We start from the raw sequence: 19601 nt of genomic DNA on the forward strand, positions 1-19601 counted from the left end.
TGCTATCAATATGCCTCGAAGCAATTTTTTGAACACTCGATTATTTGCTCAGCTATATGAGAAAAATGACAAAATCTGTACTCGGTTGCTTCTACACGCTGGAGTTACACCAAGAAGCTCTATTTTAGCAAGATTTTCAGTTTTTTTTTCAATTTGTGTTTGAGCTTTGTGCAGGGTAACGATCTCAACTTGATTGAAACAACCAATTACAGCCAAGGTTGTCATAAGTTCTGGTTACAACGCAACATTGAAACACAGTGTCCTGCGTTGTGGAACATTGCTGAAAAATATCTTCTCGTTTTTCCATAATGATACGTTGTCGAAAAACGGCTTCAATGTGGTTACAAACAACCCGAAACCGAAGCAATCATATGAAAATAAACTAACACGAAGATTCGAGGCTTCAACTAACTAACGTATTTCGATATTTTGGTAGTTTCGGATAGATTGATTTGTGAGTAATTTGTATTAATAATTATTAATTACACTTGATATTTACTAAATTTCATGTCTACTTGTTTTGTTGAATAGGGTGAGAAAATAATGTCAAGTTTACTCATTGAACTAACTGCAATATTTTTTACATTGATAATTATTTAGCAAGAGAAAAACTAAAGATATGATTTTCAAAGAAATTTGGCTATAGGAGTCTGAGGTATGACTTCATTCAGGAAAAGGGGTTTCTTGTTCAAAATAGTTTGAGAACCCCTGTTCTACACGATCTGCACGAATTCCACAACTTCTTGATTAGATTTTAATCTGATAAACGAATTGACCAATCCCGAATCGGAACCCCCTGGATAAACCATGTTATGGTCGCCAGACCTCTATGAATTGATTCGCTATCTTATTGGAATAGTCAATCATATCGGTGGTTTTGGTGCAAAAACGACAGCAAATGATTTTCTAGTATTTTGATGTAGGGTAAGTTGAGGTTATCTGAACCTAAGTGGTGCGGACTCAATCCACTTCATTTTCAAGCAAATTCATGCATGTTTTCAAGCGATTTCTTGCAATAAATTCTTAGACCACCAGAGATGCCAGATTTACAAATATGTTTGTGAATTTACAGACATATCTGTAAAACACTTTTTATTTTTGTTATAGACTTTGGATATAACAATATTTCACAGGTTTTTGAAAAATAAAAGGGCTCTATTCATCACATCAAAGATATTTGACTCACCATATGCCATTTTTCCATAGTTTTAATACAGAAAAGTTATTATATTTAGTTTATATCAATACACATGACGTTAGACCAGCGATACTCAACCTGCGGCCCGGCAGTCTTTCTGGTTGGCCCATCTGGTGTGTATGAAGTTTGGAACTCATACACATAAGTACTTTTGCCCTGACATCATTGCAGACGAAAGAGAGGATACGGTTATTCACAATTAATGAAAAATTGCATTCTCTGCAGGTAACGAAAAACCTTGAACGAAAATTGTCTCTGATAATTCTTTTTTGTTCTAGATAAGATTGTTTTGCTGAAATGCAAGGAGATTTATTGAAAAATAGTTAAGCTAGGGTCAGGACTTTGTCTTCTAAGTATTAAAACAAAATCGAATAAAAATTTTCATTCTATTCTCAACAATTTACATTCGCTTTCGGGTCTGCTTATGACGAAATATGGGTTACTGTTCGTTATTGTTACCACAGACATGGTTCATGGCCGTGTGGGGATCTAAAACTTGTATAGCCTTGCATGGCGGATGGAAAATATACACTGTATTTTCTTATAAATTTCATCAACGACAAGACCGCAAGCCTTGGTGGATGTCCAATATATCAACGAAGAAATACTGATTTTTATAAAAATTAACAACGCGTATGTATGTGTATGTATGTATATGTAGATCATTGAAACATTTAAACACACTTACGACACATAAGTTATTAAGTGGTCCGAAATATCAATTTTTTCCACTTTTTCCCAAAATTGACAAATGAAAATTAATAACTTTTGAATCACTGAATCGATTTAGATGATCGACATATAAAATTGAAACTATTGACGTAGCCTTTTATTAAAAAATATATAACTTGCGAAAAAAATAATTATATTTTAGTGATTATTGATCGTAGTCGTTTTTTTTATGACTTTGGACTAGAGGGCGCTATATTTTTAAATTTTTTCTTGAAAGCTGAGGATTTTTGCATAACATATCTCGATATCAGAGATGCTATTTTTATGTTTTTAGATATGATGTTTCAAAGTAATCCGGTGGTTCGAAAAATATTTTTTCCCCCTTTGTCCAATAACTTTCTGCAAAAAATCATAACATTTGAACTACTGAACCGGTTTTGATGATCGATGTATTAAATTGAAGCCAATAAGCAAAATTTGAAAAAATATCACACTTGCGGGAAAGATTCTAGTAGCATAGTTCTAGTTTAGTCACATATGAATATTGATCGAAGACTTAAAACATGTTAAATTTACAAATTTATAACTTAAAAAAGATAATTATAACATCTCTGATATCGAGATATGTTAGGTAAATAATCCTCAGCTTTCCATAAAAAATATAAAAAAAATATAGCGCTCCTATCTTTAAACGAGAAAACTATGAAAAAATAAATCAATCAATAATTACAAAAACAAGAATTCAATTTTTTCGCAAAAGTAACATTTTTCCAAAGAAAAATAGCTCGTAAGCTTCAATTTGATATGTCGATGATATGAGTCGGTCCAATAGTTCAAGAGTTATGTTTTTGTAGTGGGAAAAATGGGGAAAATTTGTTTTTCGAACTATCGATTAGTTTTGAAAAATCATATTTCAAAAACGAAAAAAATAGCATCTCTGATATCGAGATATTTTATGTAAAAAATTCTCAGCTTCCAAGAAAAAAATATAAAAAAATATAGCGCCCCCTAGTCCAAAGCCATGAAAACATTAAAAAACAACTACAATCAATAATTACGAAAATAGGATCCATATTATCTGCAAGTTCAATATTTCTCAATTAAGGCTCATTGGCTTCAATTTGATATGTCGATCATCTAAATCGGTTAAATGGTTCGAAAGTTATAAATTTTAGAAGAAAGTCATTTTGGGAAAAAATGGAAAAAAAAATTTTTTTGGATCACCCTAAAATGGAAATGAGCACCCCAATGAAAAAATAAAAAAATACGAGTCTAATGTTTTGCGATAAAGAACAATATTACCACTTTTGACGAAGATCTGAGAACCACTATATTGGTTTGGCATGGATTGGATGTATATATATATACAAAATACAATCTTACGTGCATCACGATGTACAAAGTATTCATGAATATGTGAAAATTAACGTTAAAAGACATTTCTATAGATCTGCACACTTTTACAGACTTTTCCACATTTTTAACAGACATTCACATGTTTTTACAGACTTTTTTTAAAAATAATCTGGCATCTCTTCCTTCCACTTTTTATCGAATATTTTCAAATCGCAGGAGTAAACATTTACGTGACTCTGACTTCGTTTGTTTTTATTTCGTTCGGAAAAACGTTATGTCAAAGAGAGGGGACATTAAAAAGGCGTAGCTCAGTGAAAGGCTGAGATGCTCTTTCAGAGATACAATGGTTAATTAAACAATTGACGGAAAAATGTAGTTCGTTCATTTTGTTATTTTAATTTTTTTTGCCCCTGACAACAATACCACTTTTATAGTGTTGATTATCATAAGAAAAATAACACTCCTGATCGTTGGATCTCTTTTGACATTTCAATTGGATCTTTTTTGACAGCCGTTTTGATTCAGTCCGCACTACCTAGATCTGAACATACGGGTGATTTCATCTCCTTATATTGTTGAACCGTATGTAGAAAAACTTTGGTAAAATTTAACAGGTGGGGCGAAACGGTAGCATGAACAAAACAAGCACTTTGATTGTAAGAAAATGTAAGTTTTTCGATCATGGTTTTAGGGGTTTTTTCTGTTGATTACACAAACTTCTCGTGTATTGTGCAGTAAAGTTCTGTTCGTCTACAGAAGAGGAACAATTAGATGCAGCGAAACTGTAAGTTTTTGTAACAATAAATGAAATTAATTGGGGTGAATTGGTCCTATAGGTTTGAAGCTTCTCTTTGATCAAATTGATTCCAGATAGCGCGGAATTACAAAAATATAGGAGGTTGTATTCAAGATACGACCGCATTGTTGACGTAGAACTACGCTGTTATTTTATATAAGATGCTTGTATATAATTTTGAATAGTATTTTATAATGCTGTGAAATTTTAGAAATAACTATATAGTAGAATTGCTTGATCGCTCTGAAATGTTTTGCCTCGAATGCTATCCCGGTGGCCTTTTTTTACAATTGACATAGACTCGGTTACAGTCGATTACATACTTGTTGCATCAGCATCATTATTCCACATCTCATAACTACATCAATATTTCTTTGGTACCGCATGGAAACAAGCGTTCGCCAAAGCATGTATACAGAGCCATACATTGGTGGCTTGAAGTTACTAGGAATATAAACACTTCTCACCATTTTACGCTATTCTCTGAAGAAACGCATCTGTTAATTTTACTGACCGCGAAAAAAGTTGCACTAGTTTCTCATGCTCAAGATAAGCGCAGCTGTCATCCTTAGCGGAGAATTTAGCTACTGTCAAGCGAAACTAAATTACATACAAAATTCCAGAACGACATTTACTTTGTTGGTGACTAAATAAAGGGTGTGTCACATCAAATTGCATCACGGAAAAAACACTGTAGAAATTCGTCCAGTAGACCGATCCTTTTGAAAATTTTAGACAGTAAAATAAAAACTATTAAACAACTTTTGGCATTTTCTTTTTATTCATACTTCGAGCCCAAGCCCGTATGCTCGCACCTTCCTCTTTACCCCGTCCATAAGGTTATGTACAACGTCAGGTTGTAGTTTTTTTTGAACAGAAATCCATTTTCTCTTGAAGTCCGCCTCCGATTTGACAACTTTTGGGTTCTTCCGAAGGGCCTGCTTCATAATCGCCCAATATTTCTCTATTGGGCGAAGCTCCGGCGCGTTGGGTATCGTTCTCGAAGTATCGTTTTAGTACTCTGCTGACCGTGGATTGGACGATTCCCAGCATCTTACCGATGTCCCGATGTGACAACTCCGGATTCTCGAAATGAGTGCACAGGATTAATTCACGACGCTCTTTTTCGTTCGACGACATTTTTCCAAATTTACGAAAAATTGACAGTGAAGCATGGCCAACGTGATCCATACACTCTTATCTGATTATAAGCGAAAACTGAAGATATAATTCCTAAAAATTAAATTTCTACAGCGTTTTTTCCGTGATGCAATTTGATGTGACACACCCTTTAAACGAAATAAACTCTTTCTGTTAATCACAACAACTTCCAAAAGAGTAGCATTGCTTCATTATGATCAAGATTAGCGCAAATGTAATCCTAGTTGAAGGTAGTTTTGCGACTGGTACACGAACCAGCACGACATTCAAGATGCTCGGTATTCCCCAAATATTTTTTGACGCAAAACCTTCACGTATGCTTCGTCATAGCCTCAGTTCAATGCATTGATGCAATGTCAAAGGCACCAACGAACCCTTTATGATGGCGGAAAACAAACAATGTTAACTGCTAATTAAACAACCATTAAACAATCCTCAATCATAGCATCAAAAAATTAGGCGATTGTTGCATCGTGACAGGGCCAATGCACACGTACGCACACAAATATCCATACATCGATAACTTGAAGCAACTAAATATACACACACTCCACACACACACACACACACACACACACATACACACCGCTTTGCGCTGAGCCGTGGAGTTGCCGGCCTAGAATAGCACTTCGGGTCTTGGTCCCTGTCCCTGTCGTATGAGGCGACTTATCGGGTGACAACGCGAGTAAGGGCGCGGTAAAGCCTATTGGAGATTGCACGGGGGAAATACCGTGTACAGGAGCAACACAAGGAGTGCCAAGCACATCAGGATCGACGCCAGTAAGATCCTGATTACGACATACTGGTTACGACATGGAAAATGGACACGTTACGGAAACGATTTCAACACGACGCTGAAGGCTGACAGTCGTACTATCCTGTTCCCTGAGTAAGGAAGAGTGACACCTTCCTGAAACGGCGTGTGGGCTAATAGTGCGATTGCCCCCGTCCCGGTAATAACTTGGCAAGTCTTCGGGTACGTTCGATGCTCGTCTAGGCTCAGGCACTAGGTACTAGGCGTCAGATGTCACATTCATGACTTGCGCTGATCTGGCTCTGAACACGGTCCCCATGAAGGACCGTGTCAACCCCTGCATGGCCTCACTGCTTGCATAGATAACCATGAGATCACTGATAGCGACTATGTACAACGAGCGGAGATAGCGGCCCGAAGTTGGGACCCAACAGACATGAATACCTTCGAACAATTCAACAGACGAAACGACGGGAATGAAGACACACCAACAGGAGAGGCGAGCGTGTTCGCAAGGAGCGGTAAGCTCCAGAGATCACCAATTCGCAACCAGACAGCCATAGCGAATCCTACAGGACACCAACAGGATCCACAACAAGGAGAGAGTAGCCTGATACAAGTGCTAACGCATAATGCCAACACCATCCCATCTTTAGAAGGGCTGCAGGTCGGGAGGTCAAGCTTGATGGAGGTCAAGAAAAAAGTGAATGAACTCTACGAGTTCATTAAGGACAAAAACAATGTCCATACTAAGATAAAACATTTAGTCACAAGCATCAAATCGGCCGTTACGGCTGCTGACCGTGAACAGAAGGAGATGATCACGCGAGCAGAGGTTGTCGAAAAAGCACTCGCTGAAGCAAGGGTGAAGATGTCCGTCGAGATACAGGAGACGCCGAAGACGCCACGAAATCCACGATCGGACAAAAGGAAGAGGGATACCCCAGGGGATGAAGAAGACCTGAAGAAGGTTAAAAATGATAACCTGGGAAACAAAAAGGAAGGTGAAGGCAGTGGATGGCGCACTGTCGAAAAACAGACGGAGAAACGAAAGAAGAAAGAAGAAAAGAAGAAAGGGGTGCAGGAGACAAAAAAACCTAGGCCCCGACGCGAGCGTAGTAAGGGAGAAGCCCTGATCGTCGAGGTGAAGGAAGGAGTGACTTATGCATCACTCCTACGGAAAGTGAGGGACGATCCGGAGTTGAAAGAACTGGGAGAGAAGGTGGTGAAAACCAGGCGTACCCAGAAAGGAGAGATGCTCTTCGAGCTCAAGAGGGATCCGGCGGTCAAAAGTTCAGCCTTCAAGGAACTGGTTGCGAAGTCGCTCGGTGAGGAAGTGAAGGTGAGGGCTCTTTCCCAGGAATCAGTGGTCGAATGCAGAAATCTGGATGAAATCACGACAGACGAGGAGCTAAGGCGCGAGTTGATAGAACAGTGTAAGCTGGACAATACACCAATGACGATCCGTATGAGGAAGGCGTATGGTGGTACGCAGACGGCGTCGATACGGCTCTCAACAGTCGCAGCCAATAAGATGGTAGAAACGACCAAAATAAAAGTTGGCTGGTCGGTTTGCTCGCTGAAGATGGTGCCCCGGGTGACCAAGCGGATGGAGCGATGCTTCCAGTGCATGGGCTTTGGACATCAGGCAAGAAGCTGCACAGGCCCCGACAGGTCTGAACTGTGCAGGAGATGCGGTGAGAAAGGGCACGTTGCGAGAGACTGCACGAAGCAACCGAAATGCCTGCTCTGCAAACCAGAGAACGGCAGCGACCATGCGACAGGAAGCTTCAAGTGTCCCTCGTATAAGAAGGCGTTAGCAGAATCGCAGTAACGGAGATAATTCAGATCAATCTGAACCATTGCAACACAGCTCAGCAACTGTTGTGGCAGTCGACAACAGAGACAAAATGCGACGTTGCAATCATAGCGGAGCCGTACCGAGTACCCCGTGATAACGGCAGCTGGGCGACGGATAGTTTAGGGATTGCTGCAATACAGGTGATGGGCAGATATCCTATCCAGGAAGTGGTTGGAGGTTCACATGAAGGTTTCGTAATCGCCAAAATTAATGGAATCTTCATGTGTAGTTGCTACGCACCCCCGAGATGGACAACTGATCAATTTCACCAGATGCTAGACGCAATGACCGAGGAACTAATTGGTAGAACACCGATCGTCATTGGAGGCGACTTCAACGCCTGGGCGGTGGAGTGGGGAAGTAGATGCACCAACATCAGAGGGTACAGTCTACTGGAAGCTCTAGCAAAGCTGGAAGTAACGTTACTGAACGAAGGTACCACCAGCACTTTCCGGAAAGATGGGCGCGAATCCATCATCGACGTTACTTTTTGCAGTCCGTCGCTGTTGGCGAGTACGGAGTGGAAAGTGTGCGAGTCGTATACGCACAGTGATCACCAGACGATCCGGTACAGAATCGGTCAGAGAAACCACGTGAGAGTTCGGAGGACAACAAGCTGTGAGCGGAAGTGGAAGACGAATGCTTTCGACAAGGACCTTTTCGTCGAAGCACTTCGTCTAGATAGCGGAGTTTCAGATTGGAACGCAGAAAAGTTGACAGATCTACTGGTGAGAGCATGCGACACTACCATGCCGAGGAAAGTTGCACCAAAAAATGGAAGACGCCCAGCTTACTGGTGGAACGACTCTCTCCGCAACCTTCGCGCTAGCTGTCTTCGAGCCAGAAGACGCGCTCAGAGAGCACGAAACAGTGCTGATAGAGAGGAACGTAATACGGTGTACCGAGCAGCTAGAGCCGCCTTGAAACGGGAAATTACAATGAGCAAAGCGAACTGTTTTAAGGAGCTGTGCCGAGAGGCAGATGCCAACCCATGGGGCAACGCGTATCGAGTCGTGATGGCGAAGATCAGAGGACCTGTGACGCCCGTCGAATCGTGTCCCGAGAAGCTGAAGGTCATTGTGGAGGGTTTATTTCCGATGCATGATCCTACGATATGGCCACCGACACCGTACGCCGAAATAGCTACCGAACGTTCTCAAGTTTCCAATGAAGAACTGGTAGCAGTGGCGAAGAGACTGCAGGTAAAGAAAGCGCCCGGCCCCGACGGAATCCCCAACGCGGCCTTGAAAACGGCGATTCAGGCGTTCCCGGACATCTTCAGGATAGTGCTACAGAAATGCCTGGATGATGGTCACTTTCCTAAGAAATGGAAGATCCAAAAGTTAGTGTTGCTGCCAAAACCAGGAAAGCCCCCGGGGGTACCAACATCCTATAGGCCTATATGCCTGCTGGATACGCTCGGGAAACTCTTGGAAAGGATTATCCTCAACAGACTGACGAAATGTACGGAGAGTGACCATGGTCTGTCAAAGATGCAGTTTGGATTCCGGAAAGGCAGGTCCACCGTTGATGCTATCCGGACAGTGGTTGAAAAAGCAGAGAAGGCATCACAGCAAAAGCGGAGGGGCGACCGACATTGTGCTATAGTAACGATCGACGTGAGGAATGCTTTCAACAGCGCTAGCTGGGAAGCCATTGCCGAGTCCCTACACCGTATGAAGGTTCCTGGGTACCTGTGCAGAATTCTAGGAAGCTACTTTCAGAACCGCGTCCTAGTCTACGAGACGAGCATGGGGCGGACAACGTTGAATATAACGGCCGGCGTACCACAAGGCTCTATCCTGGGCCCAACGCTCTGGAACGTAATGTATAACGGTGTACTGAATCTGAAGCTTCCCAAAGGCGTGGAGATCGTGGGCTTCGCGGATGATATCGCTCTCACAGTGGCAGGCGAGACACTCGAAGAGGTGAAGATGCTTGCAATCGAGTCCATCGTCTCAGTAGAGAACTGGATGCAAGCAGCGAAACTGCAGATTGCTCATAATAAAACGGAAGTATTGTTGGTGAGTAACTGCAAAGCCGTGCAGCGAGCGGAAATTACAGTCGGGGAACACGTGATACCTTCTAAGCGTAGGTTGAAATATTTGGGAGTTATGATCGACGACCGGCTGAATTTCAACAACCACGTCGACTACGTCTGCGAGAAAGCAGAGAAGTCCATTAGCGCGATAGCGAGAATAATGCCGAATAACGCAGGACCTTGCAGTAGCAAAAGGCGTCTCCTGGCTGCTGTATCCTCGTCCATACTGCGGTACGGAGCACCAGTCTGGTCTGCGGCTCTCGAAACCCACCGGAATCGTAAAAAACTGGACCGTACGTTTCGGCTCATGGCGATGCGAGTTGCGAGCGCGTATAGGACGATCTCGTTGGAGGCAGTCTGCGTTATCGCCGGCATGATCCCTATTGGCATCACTCTGGCGGAAGACAGAGAGTGCTACAGACGAAAGGAAATCAGGGGTATCCGGAAAACAGCGAGAGTAGAATCACTCTTGAAGTGGCAGCAGGAATGGGACACGGCGGAGAAAGGCAGGTGGACGTATGGGCTCATACCGGTACTATCGACCTGGCTGAACAGGAAGCACGGGGAGGTGAATTTTCATCTGACACAGTTCCTGTCTGGACATGGCTGCTTCAGGCAATATTTGCACCGGTTCGGGCACGCAACGTCGCCACTCTGTCCGGAGTGTGAAGATGTGGAGGAAACACCAGAACACGTGGTATTTGTGTGTCCCAGGTTCACCGCAAGACGCGAGGGGCTGCCTGCCCTTCATGCCGGGAACATAGTAGAGAAAATGTGTCGCGATGAGGGCACCTGGAACGCTGTGAACAGTGTAATCATACACATCATGTCCGAGCTACAGCGGAAGTGGAGGGCCGACCAGCGTAGTAATAACCCCTGACCATAGAAGAGGAACAAATGCGAGGGCTGTTGCAAAGTGTAGTACCCCACGAGAGTCGTTGTGACGGAGTGCGCGTTATGTTGGAGGGCACTGCCTAATCGGCGCTCCGTTGGGAAGAGAAATCCTGCGAGGGTGGCTGTGACGGGGCGCGCGTCAAATTGGAGGGCGCTTCCTAATCGGTTCACGTCTCGACAGGTGAGAAACCCCGCGAGGGTGACTGTGACGGATTGCGCGTCAAGCTGGAGGGCAATTCCTAATCGGTACACGTCTCGACGGGTAAGCGGAATCTGGAGAGCAGGGTCAAGAAAATGCTGGCAATGCCTGTTGGTGGATGGAGAGAGGAACATTGCGAGGATCGTTTCGGCGGAGCGAGAGCCTAGGAGAGCATCATCAAATCGGCGGGTACCCCACGAGAGTTGCTGTGACGGAGTGCGCGTTATGTTGGAGGGCACTGCCTAATCGGCGCTCCGTTGGGAAGAGAAATCCTGCGAGGGTGGCTGTGACGGGGCGCGCGTCAAGATGGAGGGCGCTTCCTAATCGGTTCACGTCTCGACAGGTGAGAAACCCCGCGAGGGTGACTGTGACGGGTTGCGCGTCAAGTTGGAGGGCAATTCCTAATCGGTACACGTCTCGACGGGTAAAAGGAAGCCTGTGCAGCAGATGTGCGTGGCGGAGTACAACGGAAACGTAAATGAGATGTATAGAGAAAAAGGGAAGGATCAACGCTAGTTAGCGTTGAAAACTCGTGAAGTGCATGAGCACAGCCGCCCCCTGAAGTAGTCGCCTAGATGTGGTCCCGGGGGGAATGAGGCTACGAGTAGAGGGCTTGGTTTTTGTGGGTGCGATCCCCACTCGACGTTTGGGTTATCCCTTCCCAGATAAGGCTGGAAGAGCGTTCCTCACCTCTATAAAAAAAAAAAAAAAAAAAAAAAAAAAACACCGCTTTGCGCTCTTCTCAACATAAGCCTTTTCTATTAATATTTCCGATCTCGATTAGCTTAGCTGTCATCCTTGGTGGAAATAGTTTTGCTACTGTGCACTTTTTATACTCTAGGCAAATATTCCCTTCGTTCTTCTTAATTTTCTTTGTTCACGGAGGCTTTACATCTTACGATTTCCCCTTCATTACTCGTCGATAAGTTGCTCGTTATTGACGGCACGGGTAGAAAAGCTCAAAAATCAGCAGAATGAATGTATGGAAAAATGGAAACGCTTATAGTTTTCATGAATTTTAACCATTTAAGCACCAGGGGATTGTAATGTACATCATATCAAACAAATCTTGGGGTATTTCCGATTTGTTTGGTATGTAAATCGCCAAAATCCGATCACGGCAAAAAATAGTTATCAACGTTAACTTTATTTCATAAAAACGTGACCTGTTTTCTGATTTGTCCCCTTATAAAAGACGTAGTTCTACGTCAAAAATGTCAGAGTTTTCGTTATTCAATTATTTATAACATTAAAGTTTAGTAAATTTACGTTTAAAAATGAAATGTTCGGAATTTGGGACAAAACGGTGATATTACACTCTGAAACGTATTCTTTCATGAATAACTTTGCGGCTACTCGTACATACACATCATACAAGTACAGGTAATGTTGTTCCTCAAACTTAATCTAGTTATTATTTTCTGCATTTGTTAGATATTCTGGTTCCAAGAAATTACGTAGCACTTTTTTGAACAAACATTTGTGCGTAGTGAGCGTAATTTTCACTTTCACTTATTCAGTCGATTTGCAACGACCATACGTATTGATAAATAAAAGTTAGGTAGCTTTGTATCAGGAAAATTTAATTCAATGTAAGCATAATACATGTTCGGACCGGACTGCTATTATGACAGTCTCATTTCCAACCAAGAAAGCTTTGACAGGGATTCCAGTATATTCTTTACGGATTATTCTCATTCTGATAGAGTAAAAAAAATCATGAAAAATCAGGATCATTTCTGAAAAATCTTGCAAAAGTGAGTGTCTTTCAGGATGTCAGGGAACTTGCCAAAAAGTCTGGTAAATATAAGGAAGGGCATCTCTGATTGTGACCGACAAAGTAAATAAAATTTTCGTTAGAGAAGCTACCGTGATAGCCTACAGAGAGAGAGTTACCATTCTGCAATATGATATTATTCAAGCACAAACGAATGTCAAGACTGTAATTAGGTTAGCATAAACTTACAAACAGAACGCGTTCAACCCCATTTTGGATGGTAAAATTTCGGATTTTCTGCTGCAACAAAATTCACGCACCACGAAGGAGATCAAAATCTTGTTAGCCATTCGTACGCTTAATTTATATATGGGCAATTAATTATGTCGGTTGATTTAGTGCGACTTGATTATAAGCAGCAATGAATTGTTATTGAGGAAAACCATTCGACCGGAAATGTCCGAATGAAATTAATAATCAGCTTGACTAACTGAACTAACAACTCATTAGTGATGCATTTTCGCACCTCAATACTAATGCAAACATAGTTTATCTTTACTGGGATCGTGGAGGAAGTACTATCATCACGCAAGTATTTCGAATTATCAACCAAATATTTAGTGATTCACATCTTCCTGAGTGTGGATTTTTTATTTCATAATGACAGTATACTATTTCATTAATTTTTCTATAACTTTTCATCACTTATTGATGTTGGCTTCAAAAAGCATGTAGTGCAGGATCGTGTTATTCTGCTACTGCACCATTTCGAATTTCATACGAATCTCCGTGTCTTTCAGTAATCTCATTAGCTCTTCGTCCTTCTGGCTACGAAGCTCGTCAATCACACGCTCTTTGAACCCAGCATCCTTTGCGGGATCATCTGGAATCACAGCTGTTTCTGTGCCAACTTGTGGTATCTGAGCGCTATAGTGTATACCTATCCGTTCCGAGTTGGTAGGTGTTACTCCTATTTTCTCCCACGAGTCTCCCCCAAATGGGATAACAATTGGTTTGTTGTGATCCGTAACCGTTGCCTTCAAAGGAGACGACGGACTTCCGAAACCAAGATTATTGATAGCGTCACGAGTAATTTTCGACAGTGAAGCATTTTTGGAAGTGTAGAAAATCAACGATGCCCCAATAGTATGCGCAATCGATCTAAGGCACCTGCAGACATGCTTTTTAACCTCCGAATCAATGTTCTGAAATACATCGTACTTTCCACCAACAATCATCACAGGAAATGGTAGAATTTCCAATGTATTCAAGTCCACGTGGTCTGCGCCTATTTTCTGTTTCATGACGGTGTGCATTTCGCTTACGTCTTTCGAGGAATAATTTTTAGCGATCGCTTGTTTCAATCCGTTGAGCGCGCATTCCAAATCCGTCCACAAACGGTCCGGTTGGGATAGATCCAACATAATAACTGCAGCAAATGTCGCTAAACCGTGCGATCGGATGGGAACTTCTATGAGTTGACTCGAATTTACCAAACTACCCAACTCCCACACGTTGCAGATATTTTTCTGTGCACCCTGGCCGGACGCTGTTCTTCGTCCAAAGGAATACTCTAGCGCTAAAGTTGGCCGAGGGATATCATCTCTGTCTAAGAATCTGTTGATGAGTGTAGACTTCCCCTGGAAGGAATGGCATATAAGGTAAACACATTTATTTCGAGTCACGTGCTAACATACCACTCCTTTGCTCCCAAGAACAAAAACAGTTCTTTCATTCGGTACCATCGACAAGCTGGTTTCATTTTTCATCTGTTCCGTGACCAGCTTCAATGCAATGTCTTGAATCGTTTCGCTGATATCAATTTCCATCGAATTGAATTCACTCATCGTCGGTAGCTGTTTATTGAAGCGAACACGTGAATTGATTGTTAATCAAGTTATCTCCGGAAGATGATTTTTGTAAATCGGAGCCACAAAATATGACGAAAAAGGAATCTGATCGAAAAGAGTACTAATCTTAAACGGACGGATAGGTTGAATAATATTTGTGTTTATTGTGTATACCTTTGGTCACTATGGTAACGCAACAGCGGAAGAACGTTACCGTTGATAATGTACACCGGAAATTACGCAATGTTGAACTTTTAGTTATGAAATGGGAAGGATTTCTTATTCATTGTTCAGGCATATTTTTAAACATCAAAACATGAAGTTGAATAATAGGTGGAAAATTGTGTTCTCAAACATCAGTGATAAGGCTAAACGTTTGTCTTGAAGTGAAAATAATTATAAAAACCTGTATATTGATATCAGTTACCTTTTCAATTTATTATATTCATTATATTGCATAATATGGCTCTAGTAGGAATTATCTATTTTATCTATTAAACATTTTAAATAATCAGTCGCATATGCAATCTTTTGACAGCAAATTGTTTGGAAAACCTGTCTTTCAACGGTAAAATTTTTAATTCATTTTGTTCTGGAAAAGTTGTGCAAGATGGAAGGCGAGATGAGAAATTTGATTGTGGACATCCACATTAAAAATCCGGCGTGATCAGGTACTAACATCACGAAATCGCTGACAGTGTATAATGTGCTGAAACGTTTCCGTGAACGTACAATTGCTGTTCAGATGGATCATAGGACGCGTCGTATCGGAAGCAGAGCTGAAGCAAAATCTGGTGGCCAAAAAACGCACCCGAAAGTTTTTTTTTATCCCATTTATTTATTTTTTAGGCTCATTAGCATTTTAGCTATAACAGAGCCGAATTTTAATCGTGTACATGTCACATGGTTATCATATCTATAATTATAGCACATTACATTACACAGTTGCCATTCGCCAGTATTCCTTCTAAACCATTGCATATGGTACATTCACACAGTAGCCATTTAGGCGTAAGAGTTTTCTTTCTGTTCTTCCATTATCCAGTTAGACCACCGGACAGCGGAGACAGTTGATTGATCATTGTTGAGTTATTTATAGAACAGCAGCCCGATGTGTCTTGCAGAGCAGAGCAGTTGTATGGATGAATCGATCTAATTTCGACCGTGGATCGATCTCCATCGCTGTTGATTGTTGCGTGGACGTAGCTATTCTGTAACAACACAAAGATGGTCAATGAGGGCCCTGAGTTTTGAACTCACGATCGCGCCCGAAAGTTGTACAACAAGAATTTGCAAAGTACGAAGGATGCATGCTGATGGATGACGAAACGATGATAGATTTTGGTCAGCTCCCAGGCCTGAAATTTCAATAAAGCCACTGCCGAAGGAGATGTCCCCAGAAAATTTATGTTCTTTCTCACTTAAAAAATTGCCAGGAAGTTCTCGATTTGGCAAGGGATTTGCAGCTGAGGACGGTAAACCACGTTGTTTGTGACGGTTTCCGTGGCAAACTGTCATTACACTCGAGAGTACTTCAGTGGTACCGTGACAATGAAGTCGAATTCATTGAAAAAAGACTTCATTCTCTCAATTGCCCACGATTCCGTCCAATCGAATAATACAGAGAACCTCGATTATCCGCGAGAGTAGTTCCCTAGTAATTCAATAGACCTTCCTGAAATTCGTCAGTTAGTGATAAGTGTTGCTCTTTTGTTGTGTTCGTGACTTTTTCTTTTAATCCAAAACTAGCTGACCCGGCAAACTTCGTCCCGCCCAGAATTTATTTTTCGTTATCACATCCGGGTTTTTTTACTAATCCATCATAAAAACATTTATTGCTCCCTAAAACCTCCATATGCCAAATTTGGCTCCAATTGCTTGATTAGTTCTGGAGTTATGCAGAAATTTGTGTTTCACTTCTATGGCAGACATATAGTGCACCCCAAAACCTCCAAATGCCTAATTTGGTTTCACTTACTTGATTAATTCTCGAGTAATGCAGAAATTTGTGTTTCACAGATCCCCCCCCCCCTAAGAGAGGGGGGAGGAGTATCTAACCACCATAGAATCATTGATTGCACCCTAAAACCTTCACATGCCAAATTTCGTTTCATTTGCTTGATTAATTCTCGAGTAATGTAGAAATTTGTGTTTCATTTGTATGGCAGCCCCCTCTTATAGAGGTGGGAGGGGTCTCGAACTATCATAAGAACCTTCTCCGACCCCAGAAACCTTTTCGTACCAATTTTCATGTCGATCGGCTCAGTAGTTTCCGAGTTCATAAGAATGAGATAGACAGACAGAAATCCATTTTTATATATCCAAAATATATATTTTTATTAGGGCTCACATGGCGTCGGCCTAACGGGGCCGGGAGTTCAATATTTCAACAATGTTTGCCTTACAACTATGTTAGTAATATGTAACCGATTACTCGCGGTTGGCTAGAGGTTAGTATTACAAGTGTTCCTATTGGGATGCAGCTGACCATTAATCAGCAACGCCCCCCTAGTATGTACCCTATATCTAGCGTGGTGCGTCTTTCTCGACTCGAGGAATCCAGAATAGAATAGTCACTAGCCGGCTGAATCATCAGCTCGTGCAGAGTTGCAATCCTCAGCTCTTGGTGAATGATCAGTGGGCTGCACAACCTTCAGCCCGTGTATCTGTAAGTAAAAGTTTAGTAAAGCCCGCGACTAAATAAAAGTTTATCGATCGGATAGGAGGAATATGATACAGGGATACAACGGAGGAAACATCCTGAAACGTTGACATCGGCGTTTCTGAGGAACATGATCACGGCTACCTAAGATATCCCGGACGGGGTTATCCGATTGTCTGCCTTGGGCCCTCAATGCTCTGGAGAGCTGAGAGCGGGCAGTATGGAACTGGATAAACGACCAGACAACATGCTCGATGTCGTGGTAGCCATCGCCACAATCACAAAGATTGCTTGCTGCGAGCCCAATGCGATAAAGATGCGCGTTGAGGTTGTAGTGATTGAACATAAGTCGAGATATCACGACTTTCACATTATCTGTTCATTGGTGTACACGACCTTACAGATGGTTTTCGTATTAATGAAAAATGCAAAAATATTTTTTTTTCGGGTTTGCACCCCATTTTCAGCTTTATTGTGTTATCCGCGATTTTCACGCAGTGACTTAGCCCGACTTTTCCAACTATAACTGGGGTTCTACTGTACCAGGCAATTTCCATGCAAAGGTGCCAATGGTGCTCTCTTGGCCGAGTGGTTAGCGCCAAACCTAACATGCCGGTTCGATTCCCGTTCTGGTCGGGGGAATTTTTCGTCAAAGAAATTTCTTCCGTCTTGCACCGCGGTCACGCCTATTCTAGAGCTTGCCATTCAGAATGCATTCTAGAAGAAAAAGAAGTCAATGTGACTTGGGAAGCAGCAGACGCGAAGAGATCGTGGAAAAAATGGCCGCTGGATTTGAGTCCAAACTTTGATGAAGGGTAACCGAAAAAAGTACGAAAAGTCATCCAAACTGTATCAGAATAATTTTTTCCACATTTTTTCTGAAAAGAGCAATGAATGATTTGTATTTTGATATAAAAACATTTTTTGTACCTTTAACCAATCTCTAGATACAACTGCTTTTGTGATCCCGGATTCTGAATGAATAAAGCTTTGGTATCATATGCGGCTTTGAAATCTACGATGTAGTGGTGCATAAGAACTTGATATTTACAGCACTTACAGAGCACAAAATACTTTCCAGTCCTCCGATCGTTGTTTTGTGTACTAGATCCTGACTATCAACTGTTGTATACACTGTATAAGTTTCACTGCATTCGTCCCGTTGTCATTTGCTGCGCTGCTAAGTGCTGCTTTCAGCGTTCTCCTAGGGAAGCAACATCCCCAGCAACGCAGCTTCAAGACACTGCACATATGTTACAGTTGTCGCAAGCACTGTTGTCTCCTGTTATTGACGTTTAGGACGCAGTTTGACCAACGCCGGGTAGTGGTTTGAATCGAGGTTAGGATCACCATAGGTTCTAAAGTCGAAGATGTCTGAGAAGTGTCGATGTGGTCGATTAGTGTTTCTGTTTGTTGTGGTGATTTCCGGGTGTAACGGCATTGGAGACTGTGCTGAGATAAAATGCTATTCATTTATTTATTTATTTTTTATTTTTTTATTTACAATGATGCTACATCTCTTGAAAAGCTAGGATCTTATTCACAACATTGTTCCGCCAATGCACTCGGTACATAGCTGCAACTCTCCAACTCCCGGATTTGCGGAGTCCATAGTACTCTCCTTCTTTCGGTTCAAAATGACCTTCACACGTTTTGTGGAGACTGGCCGCGTGGCCAAATGCGCCTCTGGAAAATACAAGGGACGTCTTATAGCTATTGTCAATGTTATTGACCAAAATCGGGTTCCTATCGATGGCCCCATCACCGGTGTTCCTCGTCAGCAGTCCCCGTAAATCACCTCCATCTGACCAAATACCGCGTCAAGTTTCCGTACACCGCCAAGACTAAGGTCGTTCGCAAAGCTTTGGAAGCATTCAACCTTAAGGAGAAGTTCTCCAGCACGAGATGGAACGAGCGCGCGGTCGCCAAGGCTAAGCGTTGCAATTTGACCGACTTCGATCGGTTTAAGCTGCGTTTGGCCCGCGCCGAACGCAATCGCATTGTCGGCAAGCAGTACTGGAAGCTGAAGCGGGAGGTTGTTACCAACGGTATGCTGTTCGGTAAGCTGGTGAAGGGCACCAAGCCACTGCCGAAGCGACGCAATCCAATTGCGAAGAAGGAAGGCAAGAAGAAGCGTGTCAGGAAGGCTAAGAAGGTCACAGCCAAGAAGTAAATTATAAGAATTCGTGCGAGTGTGTGCCGAAGAAACGGGAGAAATATAAATAAATAATAGTAGGCGCGACTTCCATTGACTATGCGTCTTCGAATTTCACGGCTGTTGTTTTTGTCAGTTGTCATCAACGAGCCAAGGTAGACAAATTCCTCTACCACCTCGAGCTCGTCGCCGTCGATCACAACACTACTACCAAAAAGAACTCTGTTGCGATCAGTCCCTCCTGCTAGCATGTGTTTAGTCTTAGACGCATTGATCTCAAGCCCA

At 42.2% G+C, this 19601-nt stretch overlaps 1 protein-coding gene and 1 pseudogene across 1 annotated transcript; one reads left to right on the top strand and one right to left on the bottom strand.

The window, feature by feature from the left end:
• Nucleotides 1-13297: 13297 nt before the first annotated feature.
• LOC129775871 (cytoplasmic dynein 2 light intermediate chain 1) lies at nucleotides 13298-14773 on the bottom strand. The gene is made up of 2 exons (XM_055781045.1): nucleotides 14347-14773; nucleotides 13298-14289 (listed from the first exon to the last, which is right to left on the bottom strand). Exons 1-2 carry the CDS (start codon nucleotides 14494-14496, stop codon nucleotides 13405-13407), a joined length of 1035 nt encoding a protein of 344 aa, XP_055637020.1. The 5' UTR covers nucleotides 14497-14773; the 3' UTR covers nucleotides 13298-13404.
• Nucleotides 14774-18782: 4009 nt separating this feature from the next.
• Nucleotides 18783-19381, top strand: LOC129775872 (60S ribosomal protein L14-like; annotated as a pseudogene).
• Nucleotides 19382-19601: the final 220 nt, after the last annotated feature.

Source organism: Toxorhynchites rutilus, chromosome 3, assembly GCF_029784135.1.
Source record: "Toxorhynchites rutilus septentrionalis strain SRP chromosome 3, ASM2978413v1, whole genome shotgun sequence".
NCBI classification, from domain to species: Eukaryota; Metazoa; Arthropoda; class Insecta; order Diptera; family Culicidae; genus Toxorhynchites; species Toxorhynchites rutilus.